The 21,143-nt window shown below is 36.5% G+C and overlaps 1 protein-coding gene across 8 annotated transcripts in view; it reads right to left on the reverse strand.

Moving 5' to 3' along the window:
* The window catches only part of LOC128263947 (acetylcholine receptor subunit alpha-like), a 609,051-nt gene that overhangs the window by 436,771 nt on the left and 151,137 nt on the right, over positions 1-21,143 (reverse strand). For 7 of the 8 annotated variants that reach the window (XM_052999224.1, XM_052999228.1, XM_052999223.1 and 4 more), the window contains 2 exons: positions 18,108-18,217; positions 730-910 (listed from right to left, as the gene is read on the reverse strand). In XM_052999224.1, the coding sequence (XP_052855184.1) occupies positions 730-910; positions 18,108-18,217 (291 nt within the window). The remainder of the gene's footprint in view (positions 1-729; positions 911-18,107; positions 18,218-21,143) is intronic. The other variant, XM_052999220.1, reaches the window with a different exon arrangement.

Consider the following 21,143-nt stretch of genomic DNA (forward strand, 5'->3'; position numbering starts at 1 on the left):
ACTTTCTACGTACATTATTTTTATACCAAATTTTGTTACGAAAATGGTAAAGCATTTTACTATCATAAATACATATACTTTTTAAGATTTAGCTTTTTGTCTGCACTGGAATTTTGTATTGCAGCGTGTCGGTTAAGAAAAATCCTAACAATAAAAATTAATGACAATTGGCAAAAAAAAACAATTTCCCAAAATATAAAATGTTTGACAATTTAAAAAAAATATAAAAAAAAAATTACAGTTGAACCGAACCCGAAACCCGGAATAAAGCGTAACTACTGTTAATAGTTCGGTTCGTCTTAACAAAATTTGAACCACTCCTATTCGGAGTAATCCAACTAATAATAAGAGTAATATTCAAAATCATAAAAAAGTACGCGGCTTGCATAATAATTGCCCTTAAAAAGCAAAAACCCAGATACATAAAAATGTATCCGGATATGAATTGTGCAATATGTTTTTGCTTATTTTGTTCTATACTTTAAGTGTAATTAAAAATATTTGTATTTAAACAATACAAAAAGTGTATGTTAGAAAAGTAATTGCATAAAACCTATATATTAAAGTAAAGTCGGTTTATCGAGCATAAGTCCCTTTGTTACTCCATGACTCTCACATGTACTACATAACGAAAGTAGTCAACAAAAAAAGACTGTATTATACAAATGATTAAAAATAAACTTTTTAAAAGAAGTATACAAAAATTAGCTCAGTTTTTTTGAGACCTACCTTAAACCCATCATAAGTCCAACTGCCAAATTTTAGAACACAGGTTTGTTCATCAAATGGGAAATATTCTACATCTATCTCACAGGATGATTTGTATATAGCTGGTGGCTTCCATTCAACTAATCCTTCAGAGTAAATTGTGGCTTTTGTAGCAAGAGTCACTTCGAAGTTACCATCAGCACTACATGATATTTTTCAATATCGGTACAAATTATCATTACTTTTAATACTTGAAACAATTTATTATTTAAAAAATTGGATAGTACTTAAATATTTGGTTTATAGTAATACGTACAAATAATCAATGCATTTTCTTTGTTAATATAAGGACCTTATAGCTAGTGAAAAATAATTTAAGTCATGTATTGCTTACGATTAGTAAAGTTTTAAGTTAATAGACAGCTTTTACATTTTACATAAAGTCATCCGATTTTGATAAAGCTCAAAGTATTGATCAAAAAATGTAATAAAATCATATATAAGACATAAAGAGCGAATACAAAGATGGTTTTAAATATCAAGTTGGCAAACGTTTCAGAAATAGACAGACTGATAGATCTCGTCTAAAGGGGATAGCTTTCCATGCTATTCACTAATATTAATAGAGTCTCCATTTCCGAGTTACCAGTTTTTATTCAAAACTATAATATCCTTTGCAATATAGTTTTCAAATACCTACCAAATGAAAAAAATTTAATTTTCTAATCAAATACAACATTTTGTTAAGAAGGTGCTAAAAATATTTTTGACGTGCATTCTCTGTTTCGATAAAAAATTAATTCCGTGCAGTGGTTTTGGTTTTGTGTAATGTTATGGCGACGGAAGCAAGAAGGAGTCTGCATCGTAGTTGTGCTAACCAGCTTAGAAGTTAATCTACAACCTACTTTAAGATGACCCACAAAACTAATGTCTCTGTTCAGAACTCAGATGTTCGTCTTGCCTTGCTGGTGAACTTAACTAGAATTCTCGGTAAGGCCTCGTTGTTTCCATAATATGTTTTAGGAAGTAAGATTTTAGGAAGGGACGGATAAGATGTGCGGCATAAGTCGTTGCAAAGGACTGAAATTAGGCCAGCGTATGTAGCATTTTTGGTATGGCTCAGATCGATGGGGGGAAGAGAGCAGAGCGCTTATAAGTTTCTTAGTTTTTACCAAAAAAAAGGTATAAATCGATCTGTTCTTCTATCTCGCGACAGTCGTTAACCGTCTTGGAAACTTTATAGCGGTTTGACTTTCAAAGTATACTCCACAAACCACACCATCTCCATTTGGGCATTTTTGATTTTAAAAGTACGCCATCGAAAAATACGAAAAGTATTCTCCGCTTCAAGAATAATTCAGTCGCGTTTTGAAGCATAATCGGTTTCACTAAAAAGAAAATGTCGTTCTTTATTCCAAGTACTTATCGTTCTCGGATTCAAAAGGAATTTGGTTTTCATTTCTAGATAAAATCCTTTCAATTTCGAGAATACAGCGATCTTATTTCCAAGAATGCTTTCTTTTTGAATTTAATTATAAGTCGGTTCCATAAGCCATTTCTTATTGAAAAATATAAATTTGTTTAGTCGTGTAAATTGTTTTTTAAATACTGGACATGGTTTCAGCCGTTAACCATATGCCTAAATATTATAACTATTTCTAAAACTATTTTTAATTAAAATTATAGCAGAATTCCAAGAACCAATTAACTGATACTACGTACTAAAAAACTCGTAATAATTTTACACCTGGAGAATAAGTCATGGCTAAGAAAGGAGGAACTAGTCCTTTCCATAAGGGTACAGGAATGTAAGGAAGATTGAGTGACTAAAAAGGAGTCATAAAAGGCTACTCTGTTCTTCTGTCCAGAATATCAGTATTTTTGTATTTCGTATTCACTATATATTGTCTTTTTTTTTTTTGAAAACTAGTGATTTTGGCCTAAGCAAAACAAATAGGATGCACCGTAATTTGTAAATGTTCAACACCCTTGAGTGATTTTTCTGATAGAAAGTGAAAAGGGAATAAGTCCGGTTTTTGGAGGGAGAACATAATTTGGGGTGCTTGGGGGAAATCTATGGATGCGGTTGATTTATTATCTCTAAGTGCTGTCGACGCAGTGCTGACGGATGTGCAAAATTCGAATTTCGGTTGCTGAATTCTGCAAAAGTTTTGAAACACTTCTTTTAGAAAATGATCTAGCTATTTTAAAACCAACATTTTATAATTTCCAAAAAATGTTTAACATGTATAATCGCTGTTCAAAGTTGGAACAATTTTTCCGAATTTGAAGAAAGGTAGAAAAACGTGCTGAATGAGCAAATTTAAACTTATGTTTATCAAATACATGGTAAGCTAGATTAGAAAAGAAAAATTTCAAATTTCGCCGAGCAAAAAAGTGGAAATATACAACAAACAAAAAATTGTTTCTACTGACCTATACTGTATAACTGACCTTACGAGTTCGGCCATTACGAAACTGTAAAGCGATTTTGCGTATTAACTTTTATACCCTTGCAGAGGGTATTATAATTTCAGTCAGAAGTTGGCAGCGCAGTGAAGGAGACATCTCCGACCATATAAAGTATATATAATCTTTATCAGCATCACTAGGAGAGTCGATCTAGCCATGTCTGTCTGTCCGTCCGTTTCTACGCAAGCTTGTCACTCATTCTTAAAGCTATGAAACTTTTCCAAAAGTTGTCTTTCTATTGCAGGCAGTACATAAGGCGAAACGGGGATCGGACCACAATAGCATATAGCTCCATAGGAACAATCGGAAAAATAAATGAAATAAAATTATAACTTTGCTGTTTTTTATTGGTTTTTTTTTTTATTTTATACAGTTATGGTTAAGTATTTCAAAACGATTTGATAGTTCAGAATTAAGCCTTTAACTATAATTAAATCGGATAACGATTATCATATAGATGCCATAGGAACGATTGAATAATTAGGCTGCAAATCATCTTATCTTCAAAGTTTTTAAACATAGCCTCGAGCCGGCTACCAATTAATATGTTTTTAAGAATAAATAATTTTTGCAATAGCTGCAAGGGTTTATGAAGTTCGGCTTTTGCCGACTTTGCTTACTTTCTTGTTTACTTTGAACTCCAACTAGTAAGCCATTAACAAACATCTAAATTCTCATACAAAATACAGAAAAAAAAAAAAAATGTTCGAGAATTCTTAACAAGGTAACCATTTCTAGCGAAGACTAAAATTTTAGATTTGGAATGGATTTTACATGCCTTTGTGCTAAAATTTTGGATAAGAGAAAGCTAGTAGCAGGCTAACCAAATCTTCGATTTGTTTCTTTCGAGAAAATTTGCATGTGTTCGCGTATCTATAAGGTCAATTAAAAAGTAAACCATAATTTGAACAATATATGACTTTAGTGATCTGTATCTCGCGTTGTGTAAGTCCGATTTAATTTTAGTATGTGGCGTTAGAAAGTTGAGCTTTCGTTTTTTGATCGTTTTTTGTGATCGATAACACAAAAGCTTTGAGAGCTCGATAAATATGGAGACCGGCAAAGAAAAAATTCTATATATTTTATAATTTTTCTTTGACAAAGGCGAAAGCAAAATAAATAAAAAAAACCCTTTAGAACGAATTTCGATCTGCGAATCGCTTATGCTGGTTATGAAACCAACGACAACGTGAGGCGAAAACGGTCGTAGTCGAAAAAGGATTATCCGGCCCAGGCGGTAGCTAAGCCAGGATTGACGGCCAAAAAGGTTTTGCTGTGTGTTTGATGGGATTGGCAAGTAATTATCTACTATGAGCTGCTCCACTATGGCCAAACACTTAATTCGGTTTTTGTACTGTCAACAATTGGACCGTCTGAAGGAAGCAATTGCCCAGAAGCGCCGCGCTTTGGCCAATAGGAAAGGAATTGTTTAACATCAGGACAACGCTAGACCACACACATCAACTCCTCCTGGATGTGTTGTCGTTGGTATTGCCAAAACTTTGGAAATTCCATTCGAAAATCTTCCTGAATTCTCCTTTTGGCATCCGTATCCATCAATTGATTTTCTGGCAAAGGGGAAGCAAGCTTTAAGAAGAATTCCATGAATCGAATTCGGGCATATAATGGATAAATACTATATTCGTAGTAATGAGCATTCTGAATAGAACCGTTAGAATATGTTAGAATATGTGTACGCTGACAAGTTGGTCAAGTTTTACTTTGATTTTGTGTCCGTGATCTCATTTAAAACTTTTCCATCGATCATAGTCAAAAAAAAAGTCGGGCTTTATGAAAATGTCTTATAATGGCATTCACTTCAGACCGACTTTATTCATTAATTTGAGATTTTATATCATTCACCGTATTTGTATTAGTTTAGAAGTTTCCTTGGCATACTTGAACATCACAAGTATGCAATATTGAGTAGATGATGAGCGGGGGTGTTTCAAAAGTTCTGCAGAGTTCGACTCTAATCTTAATGCTTGTAAGAGCTTTGACCGGGTGATCCATCCCATCCCCACTTTGCGAATAAAGTTAAGCTATGAGGCAATAAATCCAGTTCTTCTGTTATTTTGGATTCAAGAATTCGCCGCGCGGTATGATCCATTAAATCAATGTTTTGCTTTAGCTTCTATATCCGTTTCTTGAAAATTAGGCATGGTTTCTTTTTTATCTTTTGTAATTTTTAAAAAAACTTGGGAGAATATATACGTTTTTTTGTTTTTAGGATTTTTTCCAATATTTTATATTTATCTTTTGACTATCCCAAGTACAGAAACAGAGCCAAGTCCTCTTCGACAGTATATTCAATAATTGCACTTGCCGGTGGAGTCGGAATTGTAACGGTTGACACTTTATTTCCCTGAATCCTTTTACTGTCTTTATTGTATGCTGGAACTCGAGTTAATTTAGTCTAGGCTCACCCTAAAAACTCTTGGAGACACAAGGAGAGAGAATTGGAGACAAGAGCACGATTCTCTTTGCGGATGCACATTTTTTCTAGAATATTAGCTGTATTCTTTGAAATCCCCTTTGTGTCTCGAACTTCAAAAAGCTCATGTCTTTTTTAGTCTTAGAAATCACTCTCAACAAGCCAATGGAGTGAAAACATCTCTTTAGTAGGGCTCAACAAAATCAGGAATTAAAGTGAATTTTAATGTTTTGATCAGATCTCTGGTTGGTTTTCATATTTGGTTGGACGAGTCAAAGCATTTGCCCCGAGCACAAAGCCTTCTGCCGCTACGGATGGCAATTCACCGTCGCTGCATCACAAGTCTTTGACGCAGTCCTTGGCTCCATTTTGGTACGCAGCCTCCTGTGGTGCCTCCTGTGAGGAACTTTGTGATCGTATTGGATGGCGAGTTTCGTTGAAGTCAAGTTTGGTGGTTTAACCTAAATACGGAGTGCATTTTTATAATATTCGTGTTTATTAAAGGCTAAGCAAAATAGTGGAGCTGCTTATAGCAGAGCAGGTGCCGTTGTTGGAGGCAGTAAAATCAATGCCAAAAAAATTTGAATTAAGATGTTACTCCACGCTCTGCAGAGCACATGAGACTAGATTGGACTCCCTTCAAACTATTCAACAATCAACAATGATAAAATCAAGGAAGATTATGTTGGAAAAAATATAACGAAACTGTTTAAGGAAGTCTATAAAGATTTGTTGGCTGCCGTCAAGACCAAACTGCAAGGTCAAATTTTAAATTCGACAATGATGGGAGGTAAGGAGAGTTTAAATATCACAGCTCCAGTTGACGATGTCAAGCTGCGAAAAATATGCAAGCAAATTATCAGTTAAGGTTGGATTTGGAACGATCAATATCATCTACGCAAAATTATTTGAGGAATTTTGTGGCTGTCTCAGTTAATTCCCATTCACTATAGAACAGAATGTACTATATCACTCGGGTACGTTTGGTTCAGGTGCACATCGTGGTACAAAAACAAAACCCGTGGTGCAGAGTCCTGTTTGGTGTGCGGTAAAGAAGATCATCCCATCCGAGAGTGCAAGGAGTTTCTGGACATGAGTGTACCGGATCCCAATTTAACAATATTTATGGAGTGCTGTTCCCAACAGCAGTAGGTTGTGTGGACTCTGCCGTTTCGCGTTATACAACAACTGGCCCTAGATGAAGCGCGAACGCAAATGTATGTAGATTATATTTTGTCAGTTGCAAATGTAGAAATGTTTCATCGGGGTACTTTTGAACTACGTAAGTGGGCAAGTAAAATACCCATCAAGCACCGTGAAACAAAAGGAATGGAGCCCGTCAGAGGATGAGTTCCGATTTCAAGTGAATTTCGAAATTCAGGCCAGTAGACCTTCAAAACGAATAATGCTATCGACCATTGCGCGACTGTTTGATCCAATAGGGTGGCTAAGGTCTTTACCTTCAGTGTCTTTGGAGGGACCGACTATGTTGAGATGATAACTTATCTCCAGCAGTTTAACAAAAATGGAAAAGATTTATAAGGAATTTGCCAAAAATCTCGGTAATTCGAATTCGACGTTATATCAACAATGGATCATCGGTTAACTACATATATTTTGTGATGCTTTAGAAAGCGATTAAGCGGTGGCATATTTGCGGACTCAAACAGGAGAATTGATTTATTCGAAAACTTTGGTTTCGCCCATTAAGCCTCAACTTACAATACCCAGAGCGGAGCGATGTGATGCTGTAGAACCCATACAAAATTGTAAGTATTTGAAACACAATCTTAATTTTAAATTAATTAATTAAATTAATTAAAAAGCGGCTCAATTTTCACTGGGACGACGACAGAAATTACGAACAAGAAACAAATTGGATTTCAACTGAGGAGCTATGTACATACTGCTCTCGTATGCATTATAAGGATGGTTCAGCTGGAATGCTTCCCTGCAGACAGGAAGGCTCTTTCCACAGGCAAAGAATGTAACAGAAACAGCGTGCTTTTAAACTTGAATCCTTATTTTGTTGTTCACCCTGAAAACTCTTGGAGACACAACGAGAGAAAATTGGAAACTAGAGCATGGTACTCTTTGCGGATGCACATTTTTTCTAGAATATTAGCTGTACGTTTTTGAATTCCCTTTTGTGTCTCGAACTCCAAAAAGCTCATGTATATACATACAGACCGCATGCATTTTTTAGTCTTAGAAATCACTCTCAGCAAGCCAACGGAGTGAAAAAAATATCTTATGTAAAGCTCAACAAAATCAGGAATTAAAGCAAATTAAAACGAGTAACAAATCATTTTTTTGATTTTTTTGTGAATTTGGATAATTGGGAAATTGCTGGTCGTCGTAATGCATATTTAGACGTAGCTGGTTGCTCGATTTCTTTGAAGCCACGATTCGTATTTTTTTGTAAATTTTTCTCTATTCCGTTTTTGGTCAGTCCACTTCGCTTTAAAGGATCTATAAAGACGAATGTTCTTTAATTATTATACTTATATCATGTATAAGAATTGACACAGCTAACACAACCGACTTGTCATCACAGCTTCAAAATACTTCAAACAAATCACAATAAGGCAACTCCATTTTATGTTATCTCTCAATTTTGACTGCAATTTTCACTACACTTGACTTACCTGAAGTCAACTCCATGACAAGTTAATTAAAATCTGACAAAGTGTAATTGTAATTTAAAATACAATATAAAAAATGTATCCACCTGCAGCTTCCATGTGGTCCAGTGCATTAAAGAGCAGATCAAGAGAGCAAAATATATGGGTTCAACACTGGCATGTAAGCTTGTGAGACATTTTGATACGGATATATCTCGTAAGCAGAGAGATTAAAAACATTTAATTTATGATGATTTTCATCTCAATTATTCGATCGTGTAGTCAACTATAAGATATCGTTTTTCGATTTGAATTAAATGATATGCGTAAGTCTGAACTATTAAAATATTACTACGTCCAAAAGATTACTACGTCGAGGTTAAATTAAAATGACGATCGCACCATATACTTTAAAAACTTCTGATATTTATTTACCAACATAAGCATTTTTTTTTTGATCAACTAGTTTTTTAATCGGCACTAAGCTGCACAATAAAAGTCAGCCGATTGCAAAACTAATTAAATAATAATTAAGTCTTTTATTTTAGTAAAATAAATAATAATCGTTACAAAATTTTGATGCAAGACATTTTTGATCGTCAGGTTAATTTAACCTTATCAAGCGGTGTTTTAGTTTGATATCGGAATTTTTTGTTTGAAGCTAGAGTCTTGTTATTGCAAAGCTCCAAACCCTAGTTAGAATGAAAGGAGCCTCAAAACCACGACCCGGAATCTGTTCTTGGCTGAAAAACTTGGCTATGAAAAAAGACATAGCGCACAGTTTTGACAATGCATGCAAATTAAACAGCACTGCCTCATTTAAAGCAAGCAGTTGTACAAGTGAATTGGATCATTGCAGCAGTTTTTTGATCAACGAAGCAGTTTACTGTTGACGATAGTTAGATATTTCTCATTGCTGAGTTCGCAGAAATACTTAGCCCAAAAAAAATTGTATAGCTAAGAAAAAAATGTTTGTTGTTAAGTGCTTTTCGTATAACTCTTTAAATTTTCAATTTGATGACTATTTTGAAAATTGTACAATAAAAATAAATTTAGTTTACAATTTATTTTAATTAATATATATCTGTCAGAATGTTATAGGAATGTTAATTGTTTTTAATGAAATTTACCGGCTTTTTTTAATCGCTTCAATAGAGAGCGTCGAAGCTCCGCGATCCGAAGAGACGAGTACTTCTCGTATATATAAAAAAAAAGTCTACTAAAGGTAAGTCGGCCCTGCTGACGGTCGATAGCCAAAGAGCACGGTCTTGCTCCCCCTCTCTACTTACTCTTACACTTCAGTCTATGGCGTGGAGTTCTCAGTGTAAAACCCCCCCACCATCAGACTCAATTAATGGCGCACCAACATATGCATCGGTAAAACGTCTGGAATTGCACTAAAAGAAATAGCAACAACTACAGCAACGGCAGCAAAATTAACAACAGAGACAGAAACGGCACCAAATACAACGTCAACAAAAACTCTGACAGCTTAACAAAACCGAAACAATATTCAACCATCGGGCCTGGCCATATAATCCGGAATGGATCGCTACAGAACACCGGGGTTGGTAACAAACCAAAAACAAACCGTGTCCAAAGAGACAACGAATTACCCGGAAAATCTAACGACAACAGATTTGCCCTCCTAGCTAAAACTCCACCAGAGCTGAGTCAAGCGACCCAACCGAAACTTAAGCCCCCACCAATTTACATTAGGGAGAAAAGCTCGAACGCCCGGTCAACAACATTTTTGTACTGGTCGGGGACGAAAATTTTCATGTTGTTCCGCTCACTAAAGGGAATATTCACGAAACCAAGCTCCAGTCCAAATCTGAAGTACATTTCCGAGTTCTGTCCAAATACCTTGAGGGAGCTAAGAAAAACTACTACACGTACCAACTAAAAAGCAGCAAGGGCTTGCAGGTTGTATTAAAAGGAATTATGCCCGATGTAACCCCGAAGTTATCGATGCCTTCAAAGAAAACGGGTTTTTCTGCAAAGAATGTTTGTAAAATAATTAGCTAGAACAAAAGCCGAAACCACTCGTCAAGGTAAAACTCGAGCCAGACAGCAGAGTCTTGAAGAAATATTAAGTGCATCCTATCTGTTACCTGCAATACCTATTGCACCGAAGAATTACGGTGGAAGAGCCACATAAAAGGAACGGCCCAGTGCAACGCACAAACTTGCAGTAGTATGGACACACCAGTACATACTGCACACTCCGATTAGTCTGTGTAGTTTGTGGAGAGTTTGACAATTCCGCAAACTGCCCTGCCAACAGGGAAGACCCTCAAAAGAATACCCTCAAAAGAAGAAATGTGGAAACTGCGGAGAAAATCACACGGCTAACTACAGGGGCTGTGTCTACAAGGAGTTGAAAAACCGCATGCGAGGAGTGAATATTACGTGTTATCAAAATCCTCAAAACCTGTACACTTACTCAAAAACGACGCCGGAGGTTTTTTTCCGGCTGCAAGATCCTCATTTGGTCAGCTTAATACCCAGAAGGGCTTCTCATACGCCGATGCGCTTTGATCAGGAACGGAAAACCCACTCCAGTCTAATCTAGGAAACCTTCAGCGGGTCCCAGTACAATCACAAAGCACACAGAAATCAAAAATGGTTACCATGCAACAAAGTATGATGGAATTTATGTCCTTCATGAAAACGACCATGCAAACACTGGTTCAAAACCAGAACATAGTTTTACAGTTGCTTGCAGCTAAGCAGTCTAAATAATTGATGGCAAACCTACGAATAACCATGTGGAACCCCAATGGCGTTTCCCTGCACAAACTTGAAATAACACAGTTCCTGAATGTAAATCATATCGACATTATGCTGTTAGTAGAGACGCACCTCACAAGCAAATACAACTTCCCACTAGGAGGCCACACCTTCTACCGCACAGATCAATCAGATGGTAAAGCCCACGGCGGAACCGGCATTCTAACTAGAGAACGCATAAAACACCATTTTCACCAAAGGTTTGCAACACACTCCTTGCAGGCCACGTCTAACAAAGTGCAGCCAGGTAACGGAAACCTTTCTATAGCCGCCGTATACTGCCCGCCTCGCTTTACAATCTCTGAATGACAATTCAAGGACTTTTACAACTTACTTGGAGATCGCTTCATAGCTGCAGAGGACTTTAATGCTAAACATACGCACTGGGGATCACGACTCGTGACTCCCAAAAGATTCAAATTGTATAATGCAATCATCAAACTGAGCAACAAATTGGATTGTGTTTCCCCTGGTAGCCCCACTTACTGGTCAGCAGACCCCAGAAAAGTCCCTGACTTAAAAGATTTCGCGGTGACAAAAAACATTTCACGTAATATAATAAGCGCCAAAGCGCTTTCGGACCTTTCATCTGACCATTCGCCAGTGCAAGCCAACCATTTGAAAACAAATCTACAAATTGAACAGGTTGTACTGGAAGAGAGGCGACTGCGACGTGCTTGGCTTGTGCCTCACGCACACTAAACCGAGCCCTGAAGAAAGACGCTGAAAACGCACAACTGCGGTACATCAAAAAAATTTCGCCAGCCAATACAAAATATCCTCTGTGGAGAGCCCACCTGAAACAATCACCAAACGAAACAGTCACTCCGATTAGAAATTCATCAGGTAGCTGGGCTCGCAGCGACGAAGAGTCGAAACTTTTGCTTCACATCACCGAAAAGTCTTCCAGCCGAACTCAGCCACTGGTCCATTTGTGTTACCACAACACAACACTGTTTTATCGGGGAACTGAAACCGAAAAATGCCCCGGTCGGTAACCTTATAACCCCAAAAATGATAATTGAAGTTCTAAACTCGGCTATGGAGGTTATTGGTAAACTCTTTAATGGGATAATATGTCTCGGCTTCTATTCTAGAAAATGGAAAAAATCTAATATCATAATGATACCGAAGCCCGTAAAAGACTACACAATTCCGTCGACCTACAAACCAATTAGTTTATTATCGTGTCTGTCTAAACTGTTGGAAAATGCCTCTTAACACGCATAATACCAGATCTGAAAGCACACAATGTCATCCCGGAACATCAATTTGGCTTCCGTCAAAGCCATGGAACAGTCGAACAAGTTAACAGAATAACATAAGAAATTCGCACAGCCTTCGAGCAACGGAAATACTGCAGCGCAATATTCTTCAATGTATGCAATGTATTCGATCGAGTCTGGCTCGATAACCACATGTATAAAATCAAAACAAACTTGCTTACATACACTACTTGAGTCGTATCTCTACAACAGAGTCTTCACAGTAAGGTGCAACACAACAACATCTGACGACTACATTATCGAAGCTGGAGTCCAGCAAGGAAGCGCACTTGGACCTACTCTGTTCGTCCTATATACAGCGGATATTCTTACCTACGAGCAGCTAACAACATCTACGTTCTCTGACGACACTGCAATCCTAAGTCGCTCTAGGTGACCAAACTGAGCAACAACACAACTAGCCAATCACCTCATCTTAGTAGAGAGCTGGCTAAAATTTAAACACATTACTCTCAACAGGAAAACATGCCCTGAACAGTACGCAGATTCCCCAAGTCAACGAAGTAACGTATTTCGGCGTTCACCTAGACAGACGACTAACCTGGAGAAGACACATCGAATGCAAGAAATTAAATTTAAACTAAAAGCCAGCAGCTTTCACTGGATCTTAAACGCTCGATCGCCCCTGCGTCTGGACTACGTGTGGCTTCCAGCTACGGGGGAACGCGAGCAGCAGTAATATGGACATCACAAGCAAAAATCCTGAGAACTATCACTGGGGCACCATGGTATTTTCGTAACCAAAACAGCCACGGGGACCTCGGCATTCTTGCAGTAAAAGATGAAATAGACAAACAAAAAGTGACCTACAATGAAAAACTCTCTGTCCACCCAAATCATCTCGCAAGAAGCTTGACTCTGGTTTTCAGCAGAACCCGACTACAACGCAACGACCTCCCAACCCAGCAATAATTTTCAGGGCCCGATAACTCAGTCAAACGACTGTTAGTTAGGTTATTACCATGAGATTTGATAGATTTATTGTTATTATTCGAAAGGAAAAGATTCAATAAATAAATAGCAAAGCAACTAAAAAAAAGAAAGTTTTAATTTGTTTGTTCGACGATGTTATTGATTTGTACAGCAGACCTTAAATCAAATTTTTATTAAAGTACATTAATACCATGAACAGGAGGAGTCCTCATAATACTTGGACATTGAAAAAACCTAACAAAACAGTTTTAACCCCTGATCATAACAAAAATATTTTTGTCTAAAATACCCTTGCTTTTCTCTCCATTTTATTTAAAAAGCTTTATTAAGAATTTTTCATCATCAAATTTCCTTGGTATAGATATCTGAAATGGGTTGAATTATTAAACGCTGAATAACTCCCAAAAGCGAAATTTAAGATAAAACTGTGTTATATTTCAAAATTTTCGTAATCTCAAAAGCTTTAAGAACTCGAAAATAAAAAGAAATCTATACTAGCGTTTTCAAAAAAATTGCTAAGATGTGAACACAAAAACCTAATTTGGGCTATAGTTCCGAAATTACTTTTCTTGAAAAAATTAAAACAAGAACACGTAAAAGCTCTTAAAAATACCTTTTTAACGATGTATAGGAGGTGTCTTTTAGTCGTTTGGAAGTTGTAGACGTGTAAAATCCAGCTTTTTTTTAGCCTAGTGGGTTTTCCAATAAAAGTGGTAGACCAACAGTTTTTCAGATCGAGCTGCTTAATACAGAAAAATTAGTTTCACAAGTCTAAGACATCGATTTGATACGCACAAATAAACCTACAGAATACATTTTGAACGGAGTATCGGTCGTCCACAGTAATAATCGTCCGATTTTAATTTAAATTAAACCGTTATTCTGAAATAATTAACTATTACTTTCCTTTGGGTACTATATGTTAAAGTCGCCTGATACGGCTCGATCGGACTTATATAATATCTGCAATAGAAAGACAACTTTTGGAAAAGGTAATACAGATAGCTTTGAAAACAAGAGTCAAACAAACGGACATGGCTAGATCGACTCTCCTAGTAATGCTTTTCAAGACTGTAACTACTTTATGTGGTCCCTTCGCAGCGTTGCAAACTCCTGACTGAAATTTTAATCCCCACTGCAAGGGTATAAAAAGTAAGTTGTAGTCTAATCAATTACACAACTCTGCTTGACATAGTTTGTTTTTAATTAGCATAAAAAAAGGTTATGCCATTGAAATAAATTGGCTTGTGTTGATCAAAGATGGCCTCTACTGAATGTGTGTTGCCTTCAAGCAGCAGCTCATATTGTATGATTCCCTGCCAATCGCACCAAAAAACACACAGCAAAACCTACCTGGCCGTCAATGTGGGCTTGGCCACCGTCTGGGCCGCTTCACCGCGCTCCGACCACGACCGTAAGCGCTTTTCGTTATCGTAAGTGACCCACTTTTTGAAAGTCAGCAGTGATTTGCATGCGTCGATTCGGTAAAAGATGTTTTTCGGCGTCAATTGGAGTGGCACTTTTATATCAAGCTTCAATGCGAATCTTCATCGTCTCTCGACCAATTTTGTCGTAATTTTCGACGAAAGGCCTTTCGGAGCGTTGCGCATCTACGACCACCTGTACACAACAATGAAAACATTGAAACCATCGTTGTGTCGTCGAAATGGAAACTGTATCTGGTCCATAAACTGCACAAAATTTATTTATTTATTTATTGAGATGCAATTGTGCCTTTATCGTAGTATTTTATTTTGCTCCATGTTTGCGACGCTTTAGCTTTGTCACTCCTTTTCAACAAGCTATAGCATGACCCGATGTGAGGAATACAACTATATACTTATATTTTATGAGTTGCCAATAGACGTTTTTAAGGAATAATAAAGGAAAAAGCATTTGTTCGGCTTAGTAGGTCGCTGACTCCGTTTTGCCACCGCCCCAACCTAATCTTATCAGAATTATTTACAGCAAAACGTGAAAATTAATTAACACATTGAGTTGGGGCAGAAAAATCTTAGTTATAATTGTTGTAAGAAACACGAAAAGCGGTTGTGTATAATAATGAAACACAAAATTTATTAAGTCAAATAACAAAACATAGCTATGTCGAGGGCACGACCATAAAATACCCGGTACTCAGTAAAATCATCATTAAGCTTTTAAATCTAAGCCATAAAAATAATCACAGCTTAAAAAATTTTTTTTATTTAAATGCATTTAAATCTTGTTATTTGAAGGACTGCCCAAAATGCTTTTTATTCGAAACGAAAATCATCCTGGTAAGGAAGTTAGAATATTATCAAATCTGAACTGAACAAGTTATCAAAATAGTTGAAGTGCAGGAAAAGTTGTTATACACTTTCAGAGGGTATTATAATTTCAGTTAGAATATTGCAATGATGTGAAGAAGACATCTCCGACCATATAAATATATATATATTTTTGATCAGCATCACTAGGAGAGTCGATCTAGCCATGTCCGTCTGTCCGACCCTCTGTCCGTCCGTATGTCTGTCCGTCCGTTTTCACCTAAGAGAGACCTCAGTTTTAAAACATAGAACTTTTCAAAAAGTTGTCTTCCTATTGCAGGTAGTAGATAAGTCGGAACAAGACGGATCGGACGACTATAGCATAAAGTTTCCGTAGGAACAATCAAAAAAAAATTTTTTTTAATGGACATTGCTATTTTTTATTTATTTTTTTTTTGTTCTTCGAGATATGGTTAAGCTTTAAAATTTTGGAGTTATGGTTTTAATTTTATTAAAACGGATGACTTTATATATATAATATAATATATATATATATAGATCCCAACACAAATTAAATTAAAAACAAGAAAGGAAGCAAACTTCGGCGTGCCGAAGTTCATATACCCTTGCAGCTATTTCAAAAACTAAATACTCTTGAAAACGTTAAAATTATGATTTACTTGCGTGTATGTTTAAAAACATTGAAGCTATGATGATTTTCAGCTTAATTATTCGATAGTTCCTATGACAGCTATACGATTGTTCCTATGGGAGCTAAATGCTATAGTCGTCCGATTTTGATGAAATTTAAACCGTAATTCTGAAATATTTAACCAATACTATATCTCGAAGCACTAAAAAAAATATTAAAAAACACCAAAGTTATAATTTTTTTAAATTTATTTTTATGATTGTTCCTATGGGAGCTATATGAGATAGTCGTCCGATTTTGATGAAATTTAAACCGTAATTCTGAAATAATTAACTAATACTATGTGTCGAAGAACTAAAAAAAAATTAAAAAAAAAGAAAAGTAATAATTTTTTTAAATTTATTTTTCCGATTGTTCCTATGGGAGCTATATGCTATAGTCGTCCGATCCGGCTCGTTCCGACGTATATACTACCTGCAATAAAAAGACAACTTTTGGGAAAGTTTCATGCAGATAGCTTTAAAACTGAGAGACTAGTTTGCGTAGAAACGGACGGACAGACGGACATGGCTAGATCGACTCGCCTAGTGATGCTGATCAAGAATATATATACTTTAGAAGGTCGGAGATGTCTCCTTCACTGCGTTGCAAAATTCTGATGGAAATTATAATACCCTCTGCAAGGGTATAAAAAAGGACACAGCTTTTTCAACCAAGTAACAAATTCGACTCATGGATAAAATTTGTGACCAATAAAAATATGCAAATATATTGGCTTAGCACCCTTCTAATTTAAAACTATTTTGACTACTCTTTATAATGATTCCACCAATTTATATATTGATTTTGGTACAGCATTTCCTTATCAGAGTGTTTTGGGTAATTTTGGTTAAAATGTTGTATTTTAAAACGTTATTTCGTAATCATGACTTCAAAGCGTACATCGCTTGCGGATGCGGATGCTGTTCTAGCGGCCCTAGATAAGCCAAGTGTGCATTAAATCAGATTTGATTTATTACCTTGGCTAAAAAGGAAACTTTAAATTTAAACTATTTATTTTATTATATATTTATTATTATATATTTTTATTGGCCATACACTTAAATATGAGTTAAATGTAGTACTTGGTTGTAAAAAGCTGATGTCCTTTTTATGATTTTTCGATAATAATAAAAATAAATACTAAATATTTTTGAGTAAATAAAAATAACAATTATTTTCAAACATCAAAGTATAATTATCCTGCCCTTAAGTTATTTTGATAACCGGTTCAGTTTAGAGAGAATAGCCTGTTTAAGTTTTGAATGGTGTTTGTTTGAAACAAGCTATGAACCACTGTTATTCGAGCGTTCACTCGCCACAAGAATATAATTAGCTTAAACAAAACGTAATCAATATCGTTGTAGATGTCTTGCATTGTTAATTTGGAAACTATTTCAAAACTGAGAACCTTTTAAGTAGAGGCAACGGTAGTTTAATTATAAAGGGCTTAAATTCAAGCTCAATAAAAGCTGATTTAATTTATATAATTTTAAAATAAGAAATAAATAAATGTTTTTATTTACTGTTATTTTTAATTCTTGTGAATATAAGCATTTGAATTAAAAAAAAAAAAATGGACGTTTAAAAAACAGATAGCGTAATTGGCAATAATGCATTGTATTGTACGAGTATTGGGTAAAATATAAAAAAAAGTATTAACTTGTCAAAAATAAAAAAAAACACTTTAATTATACAATAAATATAGTTTAAATCGGGAATAAAAGCAGACATAAACTAGTATTAATATTAACTTAACTAAACTGCCTTACAGAGCTTAACCACCTTAAAGGGTAATAAAATATATCGGGTATATAATAAGACATAAACAAATTTTAATAATAACTTATCTTAGCTACAATACAGAGCAGGACAAGATAATGCTTAAAATTTGTAATAAAACTTTGATATACTCACTTATTATAAAGAACAATATCCGGTCTCCATATATGATCGGAAGGAACGTGCAACATGTGAACTCCACCGTATTCTTTCGGTTCCCATCGAAGTTTGTAATCGTACCAGGACTGTAAATAATTAAATTAGCTTAATATACTTAGTTGTTGGTATTATTTTCAGTTTTCTATAGTTGTAGTTTGACGAAATTCTGGCGGACATGTACGAGCAAGGTTAATTGATTTGATTGACTTTTATTATTATATTTTCTCAGTATTCAACTCTAAGCTTAAGAATTTTTTTGGTTAATATAAAATTTACTGTGATTTACATAAATTAAGTCTCTTATTTTATGGCCAAAATTTGTGGCGCAAGAACCGAGATGTAACTATGGCGACTCTTCCCCATCATTTGCAACTATATATTTTTTTTTTCATTTCTCTTAAAGTGTATATATGTACAAGGATAGTTGAGTATGGGAGATCAAAGAAGGCGTAAAAAAGTGACTCTGCCGCGGACCCTACGCAAAGTGTGCAGTGATCATCTGAGCGGTGAAGAAGTACACATTCCCAAGCCTTCGACTAAGCCAAGCGGCTAGGCAGGGGATAATCCATCTCTTCTCCCACAGTTCAACTGTCCTGATCCGCTAGATCCCTGGATATTTTGGCCAATCCCGACCCTAAGGTATTCGCTGGGCTGTGCGCCGTGTTGGAATCGTACATTTCAACTAGTTTTTTGTTGTTTTCCTCCTGCGTAGGAGCACCGCCATCGGGTAAATTGAGCCTTAAGATCCCGTCATACATGACGTCCCAAAGGATGGGCCCTAGAAGTGAGTCTTGGGGTACTCCTCCGGTCCCCTGGTGTTCGTGAATTCCAATATCAGAGCTGTATATCAGTACGCAATCCTTGAAATAGTCGGCTGTCAGCTGGATGTATTAGCCAGAGATCTCATGCTCTGGAGTGCACCCAGGACAATGCTCGTGTTATCAGTGTTAAGCCCGTTTTGTGGAGCGCAGCATCATAAGTGCTTCGCTTTTTTCGGAATCCATACTGGTGGTCAGATGGTGCTCTTCATTTTTTGAACTCCTACTGAAGAAGGTTGCAGATAATGCGCTCAAATATTTTTCCGTATGCATTGAATATCTATAGGGGTCTGTATGAGGATGGATCGTTGTTTTGCCTGCCAGGTTTCGGTATAAGTACCAATAAACATGAAATATTACATATAACATTTCTATATTTTCAACCCATTTTGACTAGTGCAATAAAAAAAGCTTAACCTTGTCGTACTAGGATAGTAAATAAGTAAATAAAACTAAATATGCTCTAGCAGAGACACTTCTTTTTCGTCTGCACGAATAGGCTTAGGTAAGCAGCAACAAAAGCTTGCGGCTGAGAATTCCATCAGCTCTCCTCCGTGAGAAGGATATGGTATTGACATTGGCCTAATAAAAGAACCATGGACTCGAGACTAACAAGTCTTAGACAATGAGGTAGGACGAGAGCATGTTTAATTATGAAGAACAACTTTAACACATTTCCTAGTACTTCGAATCTGGCAGTATCAAGTATCGTAGCGGCGGATGGAACAGCGATGAGCATTTCAACAAGTTGATGATGTGGTGTGTGCTCGGGTGCAACGCTAATGCAAGACACACAATGTGGGGAAACTAGGAAACCAACAAAAAGGGTTAGTCTATTTTTGATAACATTGTATGCCGTAATTGTTCATTCAAAAGCCAGAAACAGGGGGATAAGGGTACAGTCCTCCACGGGAGCTCTTAACAATGAAGTCACGGATTCCACAAACATTCTGAATAATGCTTACAGCCATGCGTTCACTTTACTCTTTAGGAAACAATAACCAATGTGGGACCAAATAACAATGTATTCTCAGAAAGAGAGCATGGAAAAAAACATGACTGTGGGACTATGTACAGAAGCTATAAGAGCATAAAAAGAGCGATATATGCAGCCAAGAGAGACTCTTGAAGCAACTAAACCGAAGCGCTCGAAGGAATAAATGAAGCGTTTAGACTACGTACTTTCCAGAAAACCTTAAAGAGATACCAGCACCTACGGCAGGCCAAGGAGCTGAGCAACATAACATAACATAACATAACTATTGAAAGAATTCAGTGGCCAATAGACTCGATTGACAAATATCAGAGCCCTGGGCCAGACGGCATAGTTCCGGCAATTCTTCAGACAACAAAAGCCAACATTGGTAAATGGCTACACGCTATCTTGGAAGCATGCGTCTAACTGCCTTATATACCTCCTCCACGGAGGGCAACCAAAGTAGTGTTTATACCAAAGGTAGGAAGAAGAGTTGACATCCTAGCAAAGGCTCAAAGGCAAACCTTCTTTATAATGAAAGCACTGGAGAAAATAATCAATATTCATGTCCGAGAAAAAATAGAAAAACTGCAAACTATCAAGCCATACACACTGGTTACTTTCTTACATCAACCATGTGAACGCCAAATCCATCATGAGCTTCCTAAACTCGACAGGTATTAAAGGAGGCATCAGTGCTTAGCTCAGCGCGGTGCTCACGAGCAGATAACAGCCGATCTGTGATCCTATCGCCACAGCTCTGGCTGTTCAACATGAACAACCTATTGAGAGAACTTAATAGCGGAGGAGTTAAGTTGGTAGCATATGCAGATGATGCAGTATTGCTAGCATCAGGACCGTTCCCAGATGTTATCAACGAAACAATGACGATGGGAGTAATGCTCTTCACGCGAAGATCGCCATACACCTGTCCAAAAATAGATGGAGACAAGCTTGAAATATCTATGAGTTATAATAGACCCGAAGCTCTCGTGGAAACAAAAAATAACAGAACGAGTCAAGAAAGGGAGCATTTGCATCACAAAACTGACCGGAACACAGAGATCATACTGGCGTAGGTGTTAGGTTCATGCCACCGGCTGCCCTGAACACTATCTTAGACATATTGCCGATAGAAATATCACTGTGGACGGCCGTCTGTGTAGTGATGATTACCACCGAAAAGAGTGCACAATAGTAACAAAAAGCCAAAATATT

Source organism: Drosophila gunungcola, unplaced genomic scaffold (assembly GCF_025200985.1).
Source record: "Drosophila gunungcola strain Sukarami unplaced genomic scaffold, Dgunungcola_SK_2 000029F, whole genome shotgun sequence".
NCBI classification, from domain to species: Eukaryota; Metazoa; Arthropoda; class Insecta; order Diptera; family Drosophilidae; genus Drosophila; species Drosophila gunungcola.